This window comes from Thalassophryne amazonica, chromosome 11 (genome assembly GCF_902500255.1).
Source record: "Thalassophryne amazonica chromosome 11, fThaAma1.1, whole genome shotgun sequence".
Taxonomy (NCBI): domain Eukaryota; kingdom Metazoa; phylum Chordata; class Actinopteri; order Batrachoidiformes; family Batrachoididae; genus Thalassophryne; species Thalassophryne amazonica.
Window position 1 is genome coordinate 61602595 of NC_047113.1, and position 25838 is coordinate 61628432.

At 39.5% G+C, this 25838-nt stretch overlaps 1 protein-coding gene across 3 annotated transcripts; it reads right to left on the reverse strand.

Moving 5' to 3' along the window:
• Positions 1–1729: 1729 nt before the first annotated feature.
• Positions 1730–25208, reverse strand: gsr (glutathione reductase). Of its 3 annotated transcripts, XR_004563714.1 has the most exons (13): positions 24878–25208; positions 20700–20726; positions 20523–20611; positions 17487–17556; positions 17211–17358; positions 17072–17126; positions 16882–16981; positions 16498–16752; positions 10060–10171; positions 7319–7450; positions 7032–7165; positions 2529–2772; positions 1730–2420 (listed from the first exon to the last, which is right to left on the reverse strand). XR_004563714.1 is itself a non-coding variant. In XM_034181949.1 (12 exons), the coding sequence occupies exons 1-12, from the start codon at positions 25121–25123 to the stop codon at positions 2623–2625; spliced, it is 1518 nt and encodes a 505-aa protein (XP_034037840.1). In that variant the 5' UTR covers positions 25124–25208; the 3' UTR covers positions 1730–2622. The 3 variants fall into 3 exon arrangements, 2 of the variants coding, with proteins under 2 accessions (XP_034037840.1, XP_034037841.1); XM_034181949.1 differs by having other exon boundaries at positions 1730–2772; XM_034181950.1 differs by having other exon boundaries at positions 1730–2772; positions 24886–25012.
• Positions 25209–25838: the final 630 nt, after the last annotated feature.

A 25838-nucleotide genomic window follows, 5' to 3' on the forward strand; every position in this document is an offset into this window, starting at 1 on the left:
ACAGATAAGTTCAAACAGGTGCCATAATACAGGTAATGAGTGGAGGACAGAAGAGCTTAGAAGTTGTTACAGGTCTGTGAGAGCCAGAAATCTTTCTTGGTTGTGGGTGACCAAATACTTATTTTCCACCATAATTTACAAATAATTAAAAAAAAAAAAATCCTACAATTTGATTTCCTGGATTTTTTTTCTCATTTTCTCTCTCATAGTTGAAAATTACAGACTTCTGTTATTTTTCTAAGTCGGAGATCTTGCACAATCAGAGGCTGACTAAATACTTTTTTACCCCACTGTATATGCTGGATTTACCTCCAAGAAGCCATATCGGTGAATATGAATTTAGGAAATTAGGTACACTACCAGTTGACTGCCGTGTTCAGCAGCTGAAATTGAATTATATATGCAACACCTACCATAGTAAGTAAATCTCCAGTATATTCAAAAAAACAACTTTGCCATTTCATAACTGTACCAGAAATACAATAGCTTTGCTTGTTATCACATAAATCACACTTTTTAACCTACTGATACTTTACTATGGAACCAGTTACCTGCTTCTGTGAATGTGTTATCTATGAAAGATACTTTCACAAAACATGTCAAAGAGCAAGTTTATATTTGTATTATTGGTGTACACTGTTGTATCACATATGTTTTTACATTATCATCTTATTCGTAAGTCATTCTGCCCTTTATTTCTCCAAGTATTTTGTGCCTTTTTGCAGAGTTAATTTTTTGTTCTTTGCCCTGCACACTACTGAACACCACCGCCCCACCGCCAAAAACCACAATGGAAATAAGTTTATTACTTTGTTATCCTCATCAATTTTATCTACTGTATCAATTTTATTTTCAACCATTTTATTGACAAATAAAGCAAATCACTGCTGCATTAGTCACCAATAAAGACAAAACTACTGTGCCACCATGACGTAGGAAAAGACAAAACAAAAAAACACCTGCAGGTATACTGACTCTGTGTAACAGTACAGTTGATGTTTATACCCTTGCATTGACAGTAACTCATTGACTCAAGAAGCAGCAGTGTTTTCAATATATTTGACAAATAACTGACAAACCACACTAATACACAGTGGTAGATAGGTTTGAATGCAATCACTTAACAGAAACATCCAGATCCACCTTTTTAATATCACAATTAAAATGGAAAATTTTAATCAATAACACTATGTAACACAATTTTTGTTCCTGGCTTCTAAGTGTTATATTTCAACTGCTTATGTCTAAAGTCTATGGAGAAATGACTACATTCAGCACAAACTTTGATTTTATTTTTTTTAACATTCTACAAAGTTCTAAAAGTATCTTCAAATTTCTAGATAATTCTGGAAACTTCTAGAAAATTCTGGACAGTTCTAGCAGTTAAAGAATATTCTAGAAGACTACTCAGTAGTAGTGAAGGCGAATCGAGAATATTCTTGAAAAACAGACAAATTTCAAAATATCATTGTCCCGATCACAGAAGCAAAGTTTCTGTGGAATAACAGCTATTTTCTATTTATTTAAGGCATAACTGGTTAGGAAAACACACTGTGTACCCAGGAACAAAACAAAAATAAATATTTGTTACATAGTGTAATCAAGACCCACAATACAATTTTATTAAAGCCATAACTTGGACTTGGTCCATTTAGGTAAAAATTTGAAAAATAATTCTCATAAATAAGGTCACTTGCATAAGGGAAAGTGGAAATATGTCTGATTTTTCAAGCAGTGTAAATGTAGTACTAAGTAGTGAAGAGGCAGAGTGGCCACTTCATTAGGTACACCTTGCAGGGTGGTGTCAAATTTTGTCTTCAGAACTGCCTTAATTCTTCACGGCATAGATTCAGTAAGGTGCTGAAAACATTGCCCTGAGATTTCAGCCCAGACTGTCTTGATGGTGCACAGACCTGCCACGTCATTACACCTCCACTAGCCTGAAATGTCAATGCAAGCCAGGATGGATTCACACTTTCCTGTTTATGCTAGATTCTGACACCAATATCTGATTGTCACAGCAGAAACTGAGGCTCATCAGACCGGGTACAGAGTTCCAACATTCTACTGCCTAATACGGGTGAGCTTATGCCCAGTGTAGACTCCATATCTCGTCTGCTTCCAGGTTTGATGTGTTGTGCATTGAGCTATGGTCTTCTGCATTTCTTGGTGGTAAAGTGTGGTTAGTTAAGTTAAAGGAGCCTTCCTATCAACTCAAAACAGTTTGGACATTCTTCTCTGGCCTCTGCCACCAACAAGGTATTTTTGCTCAGAGAACCACAGCCCTCATCTTTTTTGGGCCATTTTTTTGTAGACCGTGTGTGAAATACCAGTAGATCATCAAGTTCTGAAATACTCAACCCATCCTGTTGAGTACCAACAACCACGACCCAAACTCACTTCAGTCACTTTTCCTTGGGCTGAACTGCAGCAGATCCTCTTGATCCCACCCTCACCTCCCTCCCACCTGGCCAAACCTTCCAGAACTCAGTTCCCGCAAGACCTTGAAATAAGTTGTTTGTTGAAACAAGTGTACCAAATGAAGTGGCCAACGTATATGTTCTCATATGCTCGGTGGTGATTGCTGGCTCATATAAGAAAGTAAGAGAGACTTTGGTTACATTAACGCATTGTAACAAACTCCTCAGATGATGTGGGGTGGATGGCAACAGTGTTGTCAAAGTCTGCTTTGGTAGCGCCCATCTTGATAGCCACAGAGAAGCCCTGCAGCATCTCATCACAGCCCAGGCCCTGCATATGCAGCCCCACCACCTGGAGGAGAAGATACCATTCAGGTTTTGAGAAATTGCGCCGTTAATTGGTGCACAAGAGTGAAAAATTAAGACAATATAGTTCAAACAGCTGTGGCCTTAAAGCAACTTCCAATATCAGACACTCTTACAATAATCCCTCTAAATGTGATTTTCAGGTTCTTCAGTGAATGTTCCACTTCAAAACAATGTCGATATTACCCCAAATTACTGATAAGGACCCACGGAGAACAAGCACAGACATGCTGATTTCAAAGGAAAGGTTTCTGATTTGAATCTTTGAGGTATCACTGGTAAAAGTTGGCTTTTGGTGTTTTCCTCAGGACTAAACACTGAATCAATGTTAACACTGTACAGAGAACAAGTAGTTAAGCAGGATAGGAAATGAGCTACCAACATGTAGACCTGGGTTTGATTCCAGGTCACACTACCTGTTTGTGTCATTGGGAAAACACCTCATCTGCATTGTCTCAGTCCACCCAACTACGAATAGGTACTGGTTTTGGCTGGGAAAGTAACCTCTGATTGGCTGGTGTCCCATCCATGAGGTTTTGTAGACTACAAGATCTTTTCTCATAATTACGAGATCCTGATGTCGTAATTTCAAGATCCTGATCTCGTGATTACGAGATCTTTTCTCATAATTACAAGATAATGTTCTTGTAATTACGAGATAAGGTGTCTATTTTTTAATCCAGTGAATGCAATGCACTTCTGTACACTTCAGACTTTGAAAGAAAAGTTTAAAAACAAGTTTGTAAAACTCTGCACTCTGCCTTCACTGTTCTGTGACACACTCAAACAACCCCCCCCCCCCGCAGCAGAGTACAGACAGGACACAAATGAAGAGACACAGAGACTCGCTGCCAGGAGGGAAAACACAAACAGACGTTATTCTAAAAACTGATTTTTGAACGTTTTGAATGCTGTACATTTGATATTTTGCGTCCAGCTTTCACCTTTTGTAAGTATAGCGTCAGTGCGAAACCATCACAGTGACGGAGAAGTATAATCCCTGCACTTCATGCTGTGGAATCCAGTGATAAAGCTCCAACACCAATCAGCCTCAGGGCCAATATTGGACTTCTTAAAGAAAACATAAATGTGGCATCTTCTTGTTGACAGCATGTTCGCCTCTTTAGCAAAAAACACCAAATACTGCAAGAGTTTATATACCCCCCGCCACTCCACCACCATCACTGCATTAAATTTTTTTTTAACAACATGCATCAGCTCATATGTGGTGATCTGCAGTTGTTGGATGTTTGCTGCTCTCTCTCTTTGAGTCGTGCCTCGATCTGATGATATGTTGACTGAGTGTTGTTGATTTTTCATGTATTATTTAATTTTTATTATGAATATTTACTGTGTAAATTGGAAAGGCTAAAAATAAAGTAAATAAAGTCATCTGAACCTGAGCAATGTTAATGTGGTTTATGGTGAATGTGATCATTTGAAGTACAAAATACTGTATTTTTGATCATACATACCGATACCACATTTTCTGGAGCATAAGTCTTTTTTTTTTTTTTTTTTACTAGTTTGGGATAGGGTGAGAAGTTCAGTCATCCGTGGGGAGCTCGGAGTAGAGTCGCTACTCCTTTGCGTTGAAAGGAGCCAGCTGAGGTGGTTCGGGCATCTGGTAAGGATGCCTCCTGGGCGCCTCCCAAGGGAGGTGTTCCAGGCACGTCCATCTGGGAGGAGACCCTGGGGAAGACCCAGGACTAGGTGGAGAGATTATATCTCCACACTGGCCTGGGAATGCCTCGGGATCCCCCAGTCAGAGGTGGTCAGTGTGGCATGGGAAAGGGAAGCTGTTGCCCCCGTGACCCGAACCCGGAAAAATGGTTGAAGATGATAGTTTGGGAGGTCTTGCAACTTACACTCCGGTGCAATTTATATAGATGAACATATACTGCATTATCATCTATGGTCACAAGATGGCAGTGTTGGCACATGACAAGCTGCTCCTGTATCTTGACTGAGGTAATGTGATTTCACAGAGCCATATATGAGTACGAGAGTCCTCGGTCACACAGACGCGTGCCGGTGTTCTGACAAGATGTCATTCCTGTTGAGAGACCAGCCCTCCGCACAACTGTGCATACGCAGTTCTCTCTACCCAGACTTTCACACCTCCCCCATCCACACCTCCCCCGTCGGGTTGACGTGCCTCTCCTTACTGACCGAGTGACCGAGGAATGAAAATACAACAGCAATAAATGTCTTTTCAATTTTAAAAAGTTAAAATTTGCATGTGCACGCTGTAATTACAGCACAATGTTGTCAGGATGCTCAACTCGACAGAACATTCACACATGGAGTTTAGCTCCCCCACTAAATTTTGGAACAGGGCAACTCAGTGGCCAGTGTGCACCGACATAGATCATAAAGCTCGTCAATAAACAGCTGAAAAATGCCAGAAAGCTGCGCATGTTGGCAATGCCACAACCGGAGGAAGAAGGAGACAACATTTCCTTCCATAAATAAGTGGTTTTGGTAGTTCTTGTTACTTTTCCGTGACTTTTGGGTGATAAACTGGTTTATCCTGCTGAGCGCCATGCCTGTGCAGTGCATGAGTATGAAGTTGTATACCATGTATATACAATATTGCCTGGCAATGCCTGGAATAAAATGTGACTCATGAATGATCAGCTGCAAAAGAATTGATTATTGGATTTGTACTGTAACTTTTGAAGGGCCTGTACCTAATCTGAGGATTTAGAAACCACCTGGAACGGAACTTTACTCAAAGCTGAATTAATTTAGTACGATACAAAAATGGTTTTACCATGTGGAATTAATTGTGTGCTCAGTCTGAATTGTATGGATGTTGATATTGTGCTTTGTTATGTCTGCAGAATATGGAAGCTGGAACATATCGGATCTGTGTAAATCTTCAACATTAAACTCACCGTGACACTTGCATGAATTTGATCCCCGCACTGCCGTGCAATTCATAGTGCCAATGCGACCTGCTTTTGTCCTGCTTGATGCTACTTTATAGAAAAATAAAATAAAATAATCATTTTGTAGCCGATGACAGATTTGCTCTCAGAACTTGGCTGATGATACCATCTCTCATCACTCCCAGAATCACAGAGAAGTTATCTACAGCTGCAGCTTGTCTTGTGCACATCGTGCGGTGGAGAACGCATTTCGAATCATCTCAAAGGTAATTATTTGTTGTAATGGCTTGGTAAAACAGTTGCATTTTCATTCCTTCTTATGAGTTAGATAATGAATCTGTAAAATTATGTTTACTATCGATGTAACATCTCGCCATAATTGTTCAGATGCGCTGCGCTAAGTCAGGTATCTGGGCTTACACTCCTCGACAGGATGGCAAGCTTGACTATCTAGGAGGAACTCACAGTAGAGCCGCTGCTTCTTCGCATCAAAAAGTGCCAGTTGAGGTGGTTCGGACAGCTGGTGAGGATGCCCTGTGGCCATCTTCCTAGGGAGGTCTTCCAGGCATGTCCAAATGGGAGGAGGCCCTGGGGAAGACCCAGGACATACTGGAGGGATTATATTTCCCAGATGGCTTGGGAATACCTCCAGATCCCCCTGGAAGAGTTACAGGACTTGGCCAAGGACAGGGAAGCGTGGGATGAGCTGCTTGCTTTGCTGCCACCGTGACCCGGATGAGTGGTAGAAAATGAAGGAATGGAGAAAAAAAAAAATCTTGAAAAATAGCCGGTAAAAAGGACAAAATAACACCTTTCCCATACATTTCCATTTTCAAAGTTCCTCCACCAGAGATCACTGCTCCTAGATTGCAAGTAAGGGTCAAAGCTTTTGCTTTATTAATGGCGTGAAGACTCATTCTTCTCCAGTGGAAGTGAGACAAACCTCCTTCATTTAATGGCTGGATGAAGGAAATGCTCTGCAGAAATAACTGTCGTGCGAAATTTTGGGTGATTTAGTGTCTTTTCTTTGACTATGTAAAAAACCCACTATAAATTAAACATCTCCTTGTCAATACATAAACCATAAACATGACGGAGCAACGTATGTTTTTTTTTTTTTTTGCTTGTTTTTTATACATTTACAAATTTATTATTGTTATTAGGTTGTACTGCCATTATTGCTGCCTTTTTGATTTTTTGTTGCTTTTTTCTCTCTCGTCTTCAGTTAACATGTCTTGTTTGGGGGTGGGAGGGCATGTGTGTATTGTGTTCTGTTTCTCGTAAAATGAAGTTATAAATAAAGTATAAAAAGGACAACGTAACCATTACCTCATAAAGACATGACTCCTACCTTTTCTTCTTTGCCGGCACAGACCAGCTTCATTATGCACTGACTCTTCCTGCTCGTGATCGCATGATACATTGGAGTGAAAGCAGTCTTGTAGATCTTCACATTCTCCTTTCCCATACTTTTAACTGCCTCCTCTGTGACAAAAACATGAGTCAAGGGGTTAGCCAAATGGAACAACAGAGCATTTTCAGTACACAACACCAAAAAAAGGACAAAAATGAGGCCTTTTAAAGTGGTAAAGGTCTACAGTATGCCTGATTCTACACATTTGAAGATCATATACTCACCTTCTGTGAGACCCACAGTGCCAATAGGTGGATGGCTGAACACCACTGTGGGAATGCTGGAGTAGTCCAACTTGGAATCCTTCTTCCCCTCAAACAGTCTGTGTGCCAACTTTCTGCCTGCAGCAATGGCAACTGCCCGTACAGAGAAGACATAGCGAGAATTAGTGTGTTTTTTTTGTTTTGTGGGAATTTCATGCTCCCTTGCTTTCTCCTTGGCTAATAAACATGTATGACCCTCCATTTCACCAAAATGAGAGTTCTCAAACTTGTTAGCCTACACTAGCACCCAGTAAACAGTGTGTAGGGGATCAAGCACTGATTCCTCTGGCTGCACTGTAAAATATGAAAGGTGGAGTAAGTATGTCCCTTTTACGCTACTGTATCAAGACAGTAGCCTCCATGAGGGGGTCCTCTACCATGTAAACATGAAGGGCTCATTCTAAGCTCATGAAAATGCATCGTCATTGTTACAAGGTAAATATACCTGAATGAACAGGTGGTTACGAATGCTATATTCCATTTCTGCTAATGAACTAAATCCTACACACTGCAGCTTTAACTGCTGCTGTTATTAGATATTTCTTATTACCTCCATCACCCAACAGAGGGAAATGATTCTTTGAACACTGCTAGTCTTTGGTTTTTCTTTTTCTTATTGTTTACATGCAAGAAAACTCAATCTTTATGAAACCTTATAATGTTTCATCCTTTTCTGAGTTTTAAAAGTGTACAGCGTAAAGTGACACCTTTACACCAAACCAGGGAAGTCTAATGTCACTCCTCCATGGACTATATTTACAAATGTATCTGTGGTGATTATGGCAATAAACAGCCTTGAATCCTGCACAGAAAAACATTTTATTTTAGTGGATTTCAGAGTGAGATGTAGACTGCTGTCTTTGGGTTTCACCACAATACTGTATTTCTATTTTTTTAAACTCAGGTTGAGCTGCAAGGTGTTTTACCCTTGTTTTGGGGAAGGGAGATGGGTATACACACACATACACCACACCACACACACACACACACATCTTCAACCGCTTAGTCCAATCAAGGGTCACGGGGGGCTGTGGAGCCTATCCCAGCAGTCATAGAGCGTGAGGTGGGGTACACCCAGGACAGGACGCCAGTCTGTGACAGGGCCACAAAGACAAACAAACACATACACACCCATAGACACAGCTACCGACAATTTAAAGATTCCAATCTAGTGATGGGATGATGATACCTCAAGGAGTGTACTGACACACTACACAAACTGTGTCAGCACTGTATTGACAGTGTTGGTCGCTCAATAGTGACCCCTGCAGTAGTTATAAAATCATTGCAGGTAAATAAAATGAAAATAAGATGGAAAAGCTAACGTGCTGCAAACGCAACATCAGCCTGTGAAATAGTTAATCGCCAGTCCTCTATTTAAAATATGATCTCATCATTGCATAATTTCATGTGCTCAATTTGTGTGTCGAGTTAAGCTGTTCATGAGAAGAGTTTAAAATTTGCTTAAAACCTTGTTTGTGTAAATGCTAAACTGAGTTGGTTTGTAAAATATATCAAATTTGTCTGTAATAAAAGTCAGAGTTAAAATTTGTAACTTATGTATGGAAATTTGTTAACTTGATATGAAATAAAAGACTAAAAGTAGATTCATTTATGCATTTTTATTGAGGAACAAAGGTTTCTGAAGTTTCTTTGCTCCAAGGCAATTTCTCCTCTTACACACCAGTTTCCCCTGCCTTAAAAAAAAAAAAAAACTCTTTCACAGGGTACAGATGAAGATGGTGAGCATAAACATTTCAGTGCGAGTTGATAAAGGTGTGGATATGTTTTCTGGTTATTCTTCCAGTACTGTAAAGGAGTACAAACATATGTAATCTTATTTGATGTCAAAAGATCAAAATTATTCCAGACTGGGGAAACGTCTTTGAACGATCCATGAAGTCAGTGGAACAAGGTGAGGGCAAGCAAAAATCCACCAGCAAAAACTCCATCCAACAAATCCGCAACATGTCGATACAGTTTGTTTCCTTATAAACACAATTTGGCGCAGTGAATGACACAGCTCCTGTATCGGTCACGTGATTTTGTCTTAAAGCGATACACGCACCAATACGGGGTTTCACTCTTGTGTGCTCGGCACAGTGTTGACGCACCAGTGTTGTTCATCCCATCACTATTCCAATCCACCTCACCCGCATGTCTTTGGATGTGGGAGGAAACCGGAGCACCCCGAGGAAACCCACGCAAACATGGGGAGAACATGCAAACTCCACACAGAAAGGCCACAGGTGGGAATCGAACCCATGCCCTTCTAGCTGTGAGGCAACAGTGCTAACCACTAATCCACCGTGCTGCCCGGGATACAATAGACAGATTTCACAGAAATGCAAAAGGAGCATGTCAACCTTAAAACCTTTTGCCTCATCTTTGTGCAAAACATTAACTCATAAAAAAAAATCACCTTCTTGTATTATGATTTAGAAAAGCAGAAGGAAAAAATTACCCCACTATATGTGTCAAAATTATGTTTCCACTCAAAACCCACACCATACTTTGCACTGTAGACAACACAGGCTTGTGTTTTCTGGCTCTCGTGGCAGCTACAGACATTCCAGTATTAGTTATCTCGTATCATTTTTGGGCCAAACACTACAGCTGACATAATTATGTTTCTACTATAACTGTGTTTAAAATAAATAAATAGATAAATAAAAGATTTGGGCTGTTAGTGCCACTCATACCAGGTGTAAGGAGGGCTTTGCCACAAACATCCCCCAATGCATAGATCCCAGGGCGACTTGTATTCTGGAACTCATCCACCAAGATATGACCTCTCTCATCTGTATCCACGCCCTGACAATGAAAGCAAAGCTTCAAAACTGTAACATACTGTTAGCCAAGTCAAGAACATCACATAATGTAGTACAAGGATGAAAAAAATAAAAAGAATCCCCAAAGTTTTCCCTTACCCCTTAAACACTGGTTTCTGCTCTTCAACATTACTGTTTTGTGTGAAGTATACTCGTAAGTGGTTTAAATTTTGTTTACTAGTTTGGGAAGTCTTAAGACTTATACTCTGTTGTGATTTATTGTATGTTAACTATATAGGTTTGGTGTCAAAGTCTGTGCGTTGTATTTTGTTTGCTGATGATACAACTGTGTTCAGTAGTGGGGATAATTTGGAACAGCTTTTGGAAAGGATGGAGACGGAATTATTAAATTTTAAATATTGGTTTGAGTTTAATAAATTGTCACTTCATTTTGGTAAAACTAAGGGTATTATATTTGGAAATAACCCTAAGAATTTAAATAGAAACTTATCATTGAACAATGTTGAAATTGAAACTGTATCTGAAACTAAATTTCTTGGCATTTTTATTGATGATAAATTAAGTTGGAAAACCCACATAAATTATGTCAAATCTAAAATTTCAAAAGTTATTTCAATTTTGTACAAAGCACATTATTTTCTCCCCCAACATTCGTTGGTCATGCTGTATCATTCATTACTTGTCCCATATACAACCCCTGGCAAAAAATTATGGAATCACCGGCCTCGGATGATGTTCATTCAGTTGTTTAATTTTGTAGAAAAAAAGCAGATCACAGACATGACATAAAACTAAAGTCATTTCAAATGGCAACTTTCTGGCTTTAAGAAACACTATAAGAAATCAGGAAAAAAATTGTGGCAGTCAGTAACGGTTACTTTTTTAGACCAAGCAGAGGGAAAAAAAATGGAATCATGAAAAACAAAAGAACGCTCCAACACGTCACTAGTATTTTGTTGCACCACCTCTGGCTTTTATAACAGCTTGCAGTCTCTGAGGCATGGACTTAATGAGTGACAAACAGTACTCTTCATCAATCTGGCTCCAACTTTCTCTGATTGCTGTTGCCAGATCAGCTTTGCAGGTTGGAGCCTTGTCATGGACCATTTTCTTCAACTTCCACCAAAGATTTTCAATTTGATTAAGATCCGGACTATTTGCAGGCCATGACATTGACCCTATGTGTCTTTTTGCAAGGAATGTTTTCACAGTTTTTGCTCTATGGCATCTTGAAAAATGATTTCATCATCCCCAAACATCCTTTCAATTGATGGGATAAGAAAAGTGTCCAAAATATCATCATAAACTAACTTGTGCATTTATTGATGATGTAATGACAGTCATCTCCCCAGTGCCTTTACCTGACATGCAGCCCCATATCATCAATGACTGCGGAAATTTACATGTTCTCTTTAGGCAGTCATCTTTATAAATCTCATTGGAACGTCACCAAACAAAAGTTCCACCATCATCACCTTGCCCAATGCAGATTCGAGATTCATCACTGAATATGACTTTCATCCAGTCATCCACAGTCCACAATTGCTTTTCCTTAGCCCATTGTAACCTTGTTTTTTTCTGTTTAGGTGTTAATGATGGCTTTCGTTTAGCTTTTCTGTATGTAAATCCCATTTCCTTTAGGCGGTTTCTTACAGTTTGGTCACAGACGTTGACTCCAGTTTCCTCCCATTCGTTCCTCATTTGTTTTGTTGTGCATTTTCGATTTTTGAGACATATTGCTTTAAGTTTTCTGTCTTGACGCTTTATTGTCTTCCTTGGTCTACCAGTATGTTTGCCTTTAACAACCTTCCCATGTTGTTTGTATTTGGTCCAGAGTTTAGACACAGCTGACTGTGAACAACCAACATCTTTTGCAACATTGCGTGATGATTTACCCTCTTTTAAGAGTTTGATAATCCTCTCCTTTGTTTCAATTGACATCTCTCGTGTTGGAGCCATGATTCATGTCAGTCCACTTGGTGCAACAGCTCTCCAAGGTGTGATCACTCCTTTTTAGCTGCAGACTAATGAGCAGATCTGATTTGATGCAGGTGTTAGTTTTGGGGATGAAAATTTACAGGGTGATTCCATAATTTATTCCTCAGAATTGAGTGAGTCCATATTTTTTTTCCCTCTGCTTGGTCTAAAAAAGTAACTGTTACTGATTGCCACAATTTTTTTTCTTGATTTCTTATAGTGTTTCTTAAAGCCAGAAAGTTGCCATTTGAAATGACTTTAGTTTTGTGTCATGTCTGTGATCTGCTTTTTTTCTATAAAATTAAACAACTGAATGAACATCCTCCGAGGCCGGTGATACCATAATTATTGCCAGGGGTTGTATGACCTATTGTATTGAAGTTTGGGGAAACACGTATAAAACAAAAACAAATTCAGTTTTTCTGTTACAAAAGAGGGCTATAAGAGTTAGAAGTAAAAAACCATACTATGAACCAACAAACCAATTGTTTGTCTGGGTATCTTGAAATTTCAAGATTTGGTTGATTATTTTACGATACAGATCATGTACAAAGTTAAAAATAAACTTTTGCCTCTACACGTTCAGGAGTTGTTTAAAATGAGGGTGTCCAGTTAAAAGTCACTGTATTCCTGGAAAAGGTGTTAGAATATGGAATAATTGTGCTGATAGTATTAAATCATGTGATTCACTGGTAGGTGTTAAAAGGTTCTATAAAAACAATGCAATTTCTCACTATAGTATGTTATGTTAGGCTAATTGTTTATGTGGTTCTATTTTCTTTTTTGTTTACTTGCACATCATATATTTGATTGTTCTGTTCTGTTCAGTTACGTTATTTTCTGATTGTTATCTCGTTTTGAGTGTATTTAACTGTGTATAGTAACTGGTGTACGCCGGGGTGGGCGTTTATAAGCTTTTGCTTTAGCCCATGCCCTTTCGGCCGCACCCAATTTGGGAAATCGTTCGAGTTATTGTTGTATTTTCTTTTGTTTTTTGATTTGTTATGTTAGTAAGAGTTTTTATTATGTTGGTATTTTGTTCATGTGCGTGCTGAATAAACTTATTCATTCATTCATTCACTTGTATAATGAGGGAACAAAAAACCCCAACATGTTAATTATTACTACAACCCCAATTCCAATGAGCTTGGGACATTGTGTGAAATGTAAATAAAAACAGAATACAATGATTTGCAAATCCTCTTCAACCTATATTCAACTGAATACACCACAACACGTTTCAAAAAAGCTGGGACAGGGTCAACAATGCTGAAAGAACAACTGTTTGGAACAGTCCACAGGTGAAGAGGTTAACTGGAAACAGGTGAGTGTCATGATTGGGTATAAAGGAGAATCCCCAGAAGGCTCCGCCATTCACATGCAAAGATGGGGCGAGGATCACCACTTTGTGAACAACTGCATAAAAAAAAATAGTCCAACTGTTTAAGAACGTTTCTCAACGTTCAATTGCAAGGAATTTAGGGATTCCATCATCTACAGTCCATAACATAATCAGAAGATTCAGAGAATCTGGAGAACTTTCTACATGTAAGCGGCAAAGCCGAAAACAAACATTGAATGCCTGTGACCTTCAATCCCTCAGGCGGCACTGCATTAAAAAACGACATCACTGTGTAAAGGATCTTACTGCGTGGGCTCAGGAACACTTCAGAAAACCACTGTCAGTTAACACAGTTCGTCACTATATCTACAAGTGCAAGTTAAAACTCTACCATGCAAAGCGAAAGCTATACATCAACAACATCCAGAAACGCCGCCGCCTTCTCTGGGCCTGAGCTCATTTGAAATGGACAGACGCAAAGTGGAAAAGCGTGCTGTGGTCTGATGAGTCCACATTTCAAATTGTTTTTGGAAATCATGGATGTTGTGTCCTCCGGACAAAAAGGAAGAAGACCATCCAGATTGTTACCAGCACAAAGTTCAAAAGCTAGCATCTGTGATGGTATGGGGGTGTGTTAGTGACCATGGCATGGGCAACTTACACATCTGTGATGGCACCATCAATGGTGAAAGGTACATCTAGGTTTTGGAGCAACACATGCTGCCATCCAAGCAACGTCTTTTTCAGGGACATCCCTGCTTATTTCAGCAAGACAATGCCAAGCCACATTCTGCAGTGTTACAACAGTGTGGCATTGCAGTAAAGATGTAGTGCGGGTATTAGACTGGCCTGCCTGCAATCCAGACCTGTCACCCATTGAAAATGTGTGGCGCATTATGAAGTGCAAAATACAACAACGGAGACCCCGGAGTCGTACATCAAGCAAGAATGGGAAAGAATTCCACCTACAAAGCTTCAACAATTAGTGTTCTCAGTTCCCAAACGCTTATTGAGTGTTGTTAGAAGGAAAGGTGATGTAACACAGTGGTAAACATACCACTGTCCCAGCTTTTTTGAAACGTGTTGCAGGCATCCATTTCAAAATGAGCAAATATTTGCACAAAAACAATAAAGTTTATCAGTTTGAACATTAAATAGCTTGTCTTTGTGGTGTATTCAATTGAATATAGGTTGAAAAGGATTTGCAAATCATTGTATTCTGTTTTACACAACGTCCCAACTTCACTGGAATTGGGGTTGTACTACTACTACTACTACTAATTATAATAATGAGCATTTATACAGGCTTTAGACAAGTGAGATCATAATTATCGTGGCCACTGGTGCTCATATACAGTGGCTTCTGATTTATATACTCAACAAAAATATAAACGCAACACTTTTGGTTTTGCTCCCATTTTGTATGAGATGAACTCAAAGATCTAAAACTTTTTCCACATACACAATATCACCATTTCCCTCAAATATTGTTCACAAACCAGTCTAAATCTGTGATAGTGAGCACTTCTCCTTTGCTGAGATAATCCATCCCACCTTACAGGTGTGCCATATCAAGATGCTGATTAGACGCCATGATTAGTGCACAGGTGTGCCTTAGACTGCCCACAATAAAAGGCCACTCTGAAAGGTGCAGTTTTATCACATAGCACAATGCCACAGATGTCGCAAGCTTTGAGGGAGCATGCGATTGGCATGCTGACAGCAGGAATGTCAACCAGAGCTGTTGTTCGTGTATTGAATGTTCATTTCTCTACCATAAGCCGTCTCCAAAGGCATTTCAGAGAATTTGGCAGTACATCCAACCAGCCTCACAACCGCAGACCACGTGTAACCACCACATCCACCATATTCATCTCCACGATCATCTGAGACCAGCCACTCGGACAGCTGCTGAAACAATCGGTTTGCATAACCAAAGAATTTCTGCACAAACTGTCAGAAACCGTCTCAGGGAAGCTCATCTGCATGCTCGTCGTCCTCATCAGGGTCTCAACCTGACTCCAGTTTGTCGTCGTAACCGACTTGAGTGGGCAAATGCTCACATTCGCTGGCGTTTGGCACATTGGAGAGGTGTTCTCTTCACAGATGAATCCCGGTTCACACTGTCCAGGGCAGATGGCAGACAGCGTGAGTGGCGTCGTGTGGGTGAGCGGTTTTCTGATGTCAATGTTGTGGATCGAGTGGGGTTATGGTATGGGCAGGCATCTGTTATGGACGAAGAACACAGGTGCATTTTATTGATGGCATTTTGAATGCACAGAGATACCGTGACGAGATCCTGAGGCCTACTGTTGTGCCATACATCCAAGAACATCACCTCATGTTGCAGCAGGATAATGCACAGCTCCATGTTGCAACTTCGCACAGCCATTGAAGAGGAGTGGACCAACATTCCACAGGCCACAATTGACAACCTGATCAACTCTATGTGAAGGAAATATGTTGCACTGCATGAGGCAATTGGTGGTCACACCAGATACTGACTGGTATCCCCCCCCAATAAAACAAAACTGCACCTTTCAGAGTGGCCTTTTATTGTGGACAGTCTAAGGCACACCTGTGCACTAATCATGGTGTCTAATCAGCATCTTGATATGGCCCACCTGTGAGGTGGGATGGATTATCTCAGCAAAGGAGAAGTGCTCACTATCACAGATTTAGACTGGTTTGTGAACAATATTTGAGGGAAATGGTGATATTGTGTATGTGGAAAAAGTTTTAGATCTTTGAGTTCATCTCATACAAAATGGGAGCAAAACCAAAAGTGTTGCGTTTATATTTTTGTTAAGTGTATGACTAGAGTGGTGAATGTTATCAATAAATAACATTTTTAAACATTCTGAGTGCATTTTTTTTGTTCATGGGTAAAGGTGGGGTGGAGGGGGTTACAAGGTCTCTGTAATCCCCTCTGGATGCAGCCCTGCCCACCACCCATCAGTGTTATTTTGTTAATTTTGGAACATCGCAATTTCAGCACTGACAACACTAAGAAACACTGCGTTTGTTACCATCGCGCCAATGTTCAGTCCAGATGTACTGGGTTGTCTGCCAATGGCCCACAGCAAGCAGTCCACTTCCTCAATGGTACGGATCTTTTGCTCATCATTCTTGTTCTCTGGATCTTTGACAACCACTGTCACCACCAGACCCTTATCTGTTTTACTCACAGATGCCACTTCAGAATTTCTCCACAAGTCAATGCCCGTGTTTTGCAGTTCTTTTGTACAGTGCGCACTAATGAAGCTGTCGAAAGTTCTCAAAACCTACAAAGACACCGTACAGGCGAAGAGAACCACATACTTATATGATCGTAGAGCTAAAATAATAATAATAAAAATCACTTCAGTATTTCAGTATCACAGATGGACTTTCAAATCTTTGCTTTTACTTACACTTGTATGTCGAATTATGAGAGCAGTTTTGGACCCTAAGGTGTTAAGGATGCCTGCCATCTCTACGGCAATATATCCAGCACCCACAATGACGCTACGCCTGATGGGTAAACAAACAAGCAAAGAACAATTACACAAGTACACATCCAACAAGAGAACAAAAACTGATTAAGACTTTCTGTATGCTTACTTTGGAAGAGTTTCTAGTTCAAAAAAGCCATCGCTGGTGATGCCCAGACTTGCTCCTGGAACAAACAAAAATATATTGCAAAAAATCAGCATTCATGGGAACACTAGTTCAAGGAAATGACAACTAACAGAACTCATACCAGGAACGTCATCATCACTCAGAACAGAAGGGTGCCCTCCGGTGGCAATGAGGATATGAGGAGCTGTATACTTTCTTCCATTGACCTCCACAGTTGGCTCAGGATCATTTGTAAACCGAGCATAACCATGAATCGTTTTGATCTTTGCCTAAATAAATAAAACAAAACATCATCACATACCGAAATTACCAATTACTTTCCTTCTCCTGGAGGTCAGTCATATAAAAGAAGCATGATACAGATCGGAGACACTATAAAAAATAACTAGGAAATCACCTTGTCAAGGTTGTTGCGATAAATGTGATTTAGGCGACTAACATAAGCGTCTCTTCTGGCCTTAAGACTTCTGCAAACACAACACATAAGGTAAAAAGTTAAGTTCTTTTTTCAGTTGCTTACTCATAAAAGTAATTTATGTGTTCAAAAAACGTGCAAGTGCAACAAAATAAATCAGTTCTTCCTGATAGTTTCCACCTCCTGTATAGTTCTCATACTTGGTAATTATTGGATAAAATGTATAATACCACCATGTATAATTTATATTATAATAGGCAAGTGGCCTCTGTGTGTGTATGGCTTCAATGATGGACAAACTGGGGAAAGCTGACATTTGCCTTTTGGTATGCTTAGGAATTTTGGGTCAAGGATGAACGCTACGAAAACAGAAAGTCGATAGGACTAACACTAGTCAACAATAACAACAACAAAAACAAAAAAATTATTGCATAGACTTTGCGAACTGATCTAGGGTAATTTTTGGGGTGCCGAATCCAAATTTGAGCTCAGATTTGCTCTATCACTTCACGTTTTTTGCAATCTGCATGTTCCGTATTGTTGGATTATGTAAAAGTTGCTCATTCACTCACAAGTTTGACGCCACTAATCATGTACAAAAGCAGCTTCAAAAGCATAGTTTTTAAACCAGGTTCACAAAATGTGAACAAGAGCCATAATATCGCTTATGGTGCCGAAGAGGTGTGCGAGACTGCAGTTTTTGCTTCAATACTTGATACCAGAAATATGTTTTCATATCTCAAAAACATGATGTGATTGGCAAAAACTAACATCAGAGTCGGATTCAGGGCCCCAAATTATCCAAAATCCATAGAAAAACTCCATGCAAGAAAAATCGAGTTGACCAGTGTAATATTTTTTGGAGAAATTAGCGATATTAGCCAACAACAGTGAACAATGGACATTGTGCTGTAATGCACCATGGGAGTTTGGGGTTTTAAATGTTGTTTTTGTAGTTCGTGTTAGTTTAACAGTGTTGTTAGTGTTATTAATTTATTGTGTTTTTATACGTCAATTGGTTTAGTCAGTTTAGTCAAGTGTCATGTTGCTGGTACCATGAGTGAAAACTACTGTGTTTGATGTCTTCCGCCACAGTCTCTGTTTGAGGGTATGTAAAATTAAAAGCACCTGCTTGCAACAGAATGCAGAAAAGAAAAAAAACTATGTATGCGTATGTGTGTATAACGTCGATCACAGACAAAACGGAAAGTTTATAGGACTAATATTTTTAGAGAAACTATGATATTAGTAGAGAAGCTTGAATCTTCGACTGGACTGGGTTGCTTGATACGAGGACATTTCCTCAGCTCTTGTAGAGTCAAGACAGAAGTCAGACTACCAGAGCAAGAAATTTAGCTGAGGATTTAGTCGAAGATTCAAGCTTCTCTACTACGGAAACCGCCTGGACAACTGAGAGCCTTCACAGAAATATGGATATTAGCTAACTACCATGTGATCATTATATTCTGGACTCACACGCCATTCCAGCAGGGGGTGGCGTGTGAAATATATATTGAAAGAGTGCGTGATTTTACTTAGTAAGTTCAATTAAGTGCATAATATAATTGCAAATGTTAAAAATACTGAGATGACAAGAAAGTGAAAACACTTACTTTCCATTGTGGTCCATTTAAAAATCAAATGACAAAACAGAAGTAATAATAAAACAAAACTAAATAATAATAATGATACTAATGATAATAATAATGGCAATAGTGTGCATATGATAACAAGAACCTAAACAATTTCTAAATACATTAAGACAGTAAATTAACATTTAAAAAAATGATGTAATTAACAGGAAGCAAAAGGGCTGATTTCTTCTTCTAAAAACTGTTGAGGTCTAAGGTTCTAAAAACATTCTGGCCTAACACTCCATTCCAACTCATTAGAGAAACTTTGCAAAATTTATTGTCAACCTTGAAAAATGTCAGCTACCTATTTTATAAAGACTACCCAATTTAGGGCCTGTGGATCCCCATGGGTAACACGCTCGTAGATTTTAAACCCTCATATCTGTTGTGTGGGCCGCCAGAAGAGGAGGTACTGCTGGCCCACCACCAGAGGGCGCCCTGCCTGAAGTGCGGGCTTCAGGCACGAGAGGGCGCTGCTGCCACGGATACAGCCGAGGGTGACAGCTGTCACTCATTATCTCTTGACAGCTGTCACCCATCTACTCTACATCATCTCACTCCATAAAGACCAGACGTCATCTCCACCTCGTTGCCGAGATATCGTACTTCTATGGAGGTAACTTCTCTGCCTGTATTAATTGATTCCAAGAGCTATTGTGTTGCAGCTGTCAACCAGAGGACCGGCGTGGCTCGCGACTGTTTCGTCCTACGTCCCGTCAGATAAGTGGTTAAACAGACGCTGCACGAGTGTGTGTTAGAGGTGGAGGTGGCATTCCCACCGTTGTTGTTACGGGGTGTACACACACCCACACTTGACTGTCTTTGTTCTTCGCCAGCAGTACCAGATCCGACAGTCGGGGATGGTGATCACCTGGGAATTCGGGACTTGGCGGCTCCAGTATTCACCAGGTTCGGTGGCGGCGGAAATCGTGTGGTTCCGGCTCTTCTCAGGACAGACGTCTTCTATCCTCGAGCCTGCCCACACGTCACCTTTATGGATTGACTGTTATCAGATTCTGAGATTGTTTGTGTATTCGTTGTGCACCTTCACAACATTAAATTGTTACTTTTTGGCTCATCTATTGACCGTTCATTTGCGCCCCCTGTTGTGGGTCCGTGTCACTACACTTTCACAACAATATCTTTAAAGAGTCACACCCTGTTAGGAAAGTAAATGCTTGCTTGGTTGATAAGTCAACAGATTGTGGTCACTCCTTCCACGGCTGTATGTTACATAATCACTGTGAGCTAACAAAAGCTACACACAAAAAGGAAGAAGTGGCTCAAAGTGAAGCAACAAAAATTACAGGCAGACATCACACTGTTCCAGGAAAGACAAGAAACAGCTCTTTGTTTCACAAAAGGACATCAAAAGACAACTTACTCCCAATTGAAATGCACATTTCCAACATCAAAACCGTAATCGCTGTGATCATGGAGATACTCCGCGTGCACGGCTGCATTCCACATAACCTGTGTGGAAAAGGAAAGACTCGTCACACACAAAAAAGTACTGAGTTCAAAATATGCATATTATGAGGAAATGTGGAGGGGGCAAGACCTTCTTAGGGACACAGCCAACATTAACCTGAAAAAAAAAAAAAAAGAATATACAGAAATTAAGATTCAACACATTATATATATATATATATATATATATATATATATATATATTATTACAATTTGAACAAATAAGTAAACAATTTGTTCAAATTAAAAGGTACACAAAATGAACAGACCATCAAATGCTTTGGTTTGTAGAAGTAGTAGCAGTAGTAGGTGAGGTAGTTTTTTTGTAAAAACTGTTGAGTATAAACATGAATTTCCATGTTTTAACCACAGTGAGCAATGAATCTGAGAAACAGCCTGCTTTCATGCAATCACATTTAACAAATCTACAGGTCATTTCCTTCTCACCAATAATTACACTGATAATTAAGCCAACTGAAAAAAACACAGTTGTTTGACACCATAAATGTTGTAAAAGGTCATCACAATTTTACCACTTACAGGAAATTATTTTATCCAATCAGAGTCATTCCATGTCAAGTCAACAAACTGATAATAAATGTTCTTGCAACATGTTCTGCGGGGACAAATGTAATTTATGTATGATGTTTCATCACTGAACACAGTGAAGATCATATCACCATGTTCTGCAAATCTGTGTAACATAGTACATTTAAAAATTCATAAAACAATTATAAAAAATAATGAAAAAAGAAAAAAAAAAACCCTGCACATATTTTTTTTTCCTGTATTGCATTTACACATAGTGAACATAACCTATAAGAAATATAAAATATTTAATTTTGGCCAGAACCAGTGGTGGGCACAGCTAACCAAAAAGTTAGCTTCAATAACCGCTAATCCGCTAACTGAAAAGTTAACTTTTATGACACTAAACCGATAAACTCCAGTACACTGTCAGCTATTGACAAGCCAGCTTTGAGTTTAAGCACCACCAATGCTCCTGAGTAGAATCAAAGGCGATCACAAACCCAACACAAACAACGAGTCAGCCCTTCCGTCTTTGTGCGCCATGCCCACTGCTGTAAGAAGTGTTATTACATTCAACATACTCCAATAAAGTTGGGACATTGTGTGAAATGTAAATAAAAACAGAATACAATGATTTGCAAATCCTATTCAACCTATATTCAATTGAATACACCACAAAGACAAGATATTTAATGCTCAAACTGATAGACTTTTTTTTGTTTTTGTTCAAATATTTGCTCATTTTGAAATGGATGCCTCCAACAAACACATTTCACAAAAGCTGGGACAGGGGCAAAAAAGATTGGGAAAGTTGATGAATGCTCAATGAACACCTGCTTGGAACATTCCACAGGTGAACAGGTTAATTGGAAACAGGTGAGCGTCATGATTGGGTATAAAAGGAGCATTCCCAAAAGGCTCAGTCGTTCACAAGCAAAGATGGGGCGATGATCATCACTTTGTGAACAACTGCGTGAAAAAATAGTCCAACAGTTTAAAAACAATGTTTCATTCAATTGCAAGGAATTTAGGGATTCCATCATCTACAGTTGATAATATAGTCAGAAGATTCAGAGAATCTGAAGAACTTTGTACATGTAAGCGGCAAGGCCGAAAACCAACACTGAATGCCTGTGACCTGCATTCCCTCAGGCGGCACTACAATAAAAACCAACATCATTGTGTAAAGGATCTTATCGCATGGGCTCAGGAACACTTCAGAAAGCCGTTGTCAGATAACACAGCTTGTAGCTACATCTACAAGTGCAAGTTAAAACTCTACCATGCAAAGCGAAAGCCATACATCAACAACACCCAGAAATGCTGCCGCATTCTCTGGGCCTGAGCTCATTTGAAATGGACAGATGCAAAGTGGAAAAGTGTGCTGTGGTCTGATGAGTCCACATTTCAAATTGTTTTTGGAAATTATGGATGTCATGTCCTCTGGACAAAAGAGGAAAAAGACCATCCAGATTGTTACCAGTGCAAAGTTCAAAAGCCAGCATCTGTGATGGTATGGGGGTGTGTTAGTGTCCATGGCATGGGCAACTCACACATCTGTGATGGCACCATCAATGCTGAAAGGTACATCCAGGTTTTGGAGCAAAACATGCTGCCATCCAAGCAACGTTTTTTTCAGGGAGGTCCCTGCTTATTTCAGCAAGACAATGCCAAGCCACATTCTGCACGTGTTACAACAGCGTGGCATTGTAGTAAAAGAGTGCGGGTACTAGACTGGCCTGCCTGCAGTCCAGACCTATCGCCCACTGAAAATGTGTGGCACATTATGAAGCGTAAAATACAACGACGGAGACCCCGGACTGCAGAACAACTGAAGTCGTACATCAAGCAAGAATGGGAAAGAATTCCACCTAGAAAGCTTCAACAACTCAGTTCCCAAACGCTTATTGAGTGTTGTTAGAAGGAAAGGTGATGTAACACAGTGGTAAACATACCACTGTCCCAGCTTTTTTGAAATGTGTTGCAGGCATCCATTTCAAAATGAGCAAATATTTCTACAAAAACAATGAAGTTTATCAGTTTGAACATTAAATATCTTGTCTTTGTGGTGTATTCAACTGAATATAGGTTGAAGAGGATTTGCAAATCATTGTATTCTGTTTTTATTTACATTTTACACAACGTCCCAACTTCACTGGAATTTGGGCTGTATGTTTCTTGGAATTGAAGCGGTGGAGTGTCTGATTTAAATTACCTTTGGAAAAAATTCTGATCAGATCTATATGTGTTTAGCAATGCCCCGCGACAGTGAAGTAAAAAGAAAGATAATCAATTGATTAGTTTTTATTATGAAATATTTTGGCAGTGTTATTTATTTATTTGCTTGAATTAATTTTTCATTCTGCTGGTTTGTAATTCAGCTTTTGGGAGACTGTGACATTCAACACCTGAAACAGGTGTTAGATGTCAGATGGACAGAGTGTGTCCGACCTCCTGAGCCAATTAATCAGGTTTTGTCGGGACAGACGGATGTGATGTAACAGATGGAGGTGGATGATTCAACCACTAAACTGTAACACAGAGAAGGTCCATTCCAAGTTTTCACAAAGGTGTTTTTCTTGTGTGACAAACAGTCCTAAAAGCAGAAGGAGTTTACCTGGTTTCACATCATCTACTTACTTCTGTAAAATTCTTACTTTGTCTCACCGGACTGTCATCTCAGCAAACAGAAAAATAGACAAGGGCTGCAACTAATTATTATTGTCATTATTGAGTAAATTTAAACATTATGATTTAGTTCAAAGCATCACAGAAAAATTATATAAGAATGTCCACTAAGTGACACCTTCAAATTACTTTTTTGTTCAATTAGTAGTTAAATATCAAATATAATTAGTTTGCTGTAAAACAACAACAACAAACAAACAAAAAACAGAAAAGGAACATATCCTCACTTGTGAAGCCGAAACCAGTCAGTTTGACATTTTTTCCTTTGGTAAATGACATGCATTAACAACTAACTGTCAAAATTTATAAAGAATATTTTCCAGGGTCACCCTTTATCAATTAACTGCTTATGTTCATGTACCTAAAATGTCTGTCAAATAAGTAATATGTGTAAATGCATACAGACATGAATTAATGTTTTATTATGCATTCATATAGAAAATGTGACCACGTTTCAATTTTAAAAACACATTTACTTTCGGTGAGCTCCTGCTATTATTTATAGGTGCTGTGCAAAAATTAATAAACAAATAGATTTGAGAAAAAATAGCATTCAAAGTTTTTTTTTTTTAGAGTGAGTTATTGTATTTTTATTTATTTTTTAATCCAACTATTGTTAACCCAATAGATGTCAAATGTGACATTCATTTCAATTTTATAATAAATAAATAAATCCCATCACAAATTTATTTACCTCTGCACTTACTGGTACATGACGACACAAAGGCACTTACCAATGACGATTGCAAAAATAGTAAAAATCAGTTTTTTTCTTATGAACTGCAGGAGACCACCAAAAACAATGTAGACTTGTCACCAAAAAGAGATAGAATATCAGTGTGAAAGATTTTCCACATATTCAGCTTTCACTGGGTGTGCGTTCAATTTTAGCTACAGTACGTCCCGGTGATACATGAACTTGAACGACCCCACACAAAAACAACACAAAATGAGTCTGGGGGCTTGGCTGTGAAGCTGGTAACTGTATTTTCTATGTTTTTATATATTCTTTAGTACGGCGGCGTATGGCGGAGTTTAATGTGTACTCACGCAGGTACCTCCGAGTTTGTGACTCTCGATCACGGCGGTGGAAGCTCCGAACTCCGCCGCCCGCCGAGCACCGGCCAGACCTCCGGAGCCGCCGCCGATCACCAGAAAGTCGAAGCGGGTTGTGTCCGTGGGATCTGTAGCCATGCTGCGACGGCTAAACGGGAGCCTGCAGAACAAGGAGAATATTTGTTTCCTGCGGATAAATCGTGGGTCTGCTGTGCGGATGAGAGGGATGAATGTGGCCATAACCAGGAAGTTCCCACAAACGGCGCGAGGGGAGGGTCAAGAGAAAGCCACTGCTGCGTCATTATAAATGACAACAATACGCCTAAATCCCACAAACACTTTAAACAATAGTCCCGACAGCGGCCACACTGTACAATTTACAGCAACTGCTTCAATTGACATAAATATAAATTGTGATTAGCTGACAACAGTGATTAATTCTGCTTAAAGCTACAGTTTTAAAATCGTTCATGTAGTCAAGTGATAATTTTACACCGCTCCGACCACTCAGGTTGAAAGTAGGTGGCCTGGTGTTAACTAATGACAGCCAGGAGGTGGCAGTGTTGTGCCATATGAGACGATGGGTGCATCCTGGTGTGCCACGACAAATAAAAAACAAAACAAAAAAAAAAAAAAACTAGTCACGTGACTCATGGTGCCATCTTGGTTCCAAAATAGCCTTTGCTGTTAATCTGTCTGCAGGTAAATCCAGCTATTTTATTTATTTATTCACTGAAAATGACGGGTGCATTTGGATGCACAAATGGACACAACAAGGGCTTCAAGATGCACAGATTCGCTTCAGATCCGAACAGAATTAAAATTTGGGAAAATAAAGTCACCTGTGTGGGATGGATGCCGACATCATCATCAAAGTTTTAAGAGGTAAATTTATTGTTCAGTCCCATGTACAGTAAAACTCAACTAAACCGTCATCGTATAAATCAGATATTTG

Coding starts and splice junctions, on each gene's coding strand:
- gsr (XM_034181949.1), bottom strand. CDS start 25,123: ATGGCCACATTCATCCCTCTCATCCGCACAGCAGACCCACGATTTATC. Junction 20,727..24,877: donor ACAAACTCGGAGGTACCTGC/GTGAGTACACAT, acceptor TTTTTTTTTCAG/GTTAATGTTGGCTGTGTCCC. Junction 20,612..20,699: donor TTGGCTGTGTCCCTAAGAAG/GTCTTGCCCCCT, acceptor TTTTCCACACAG/GTTATGTGGAATGCAGCCGT.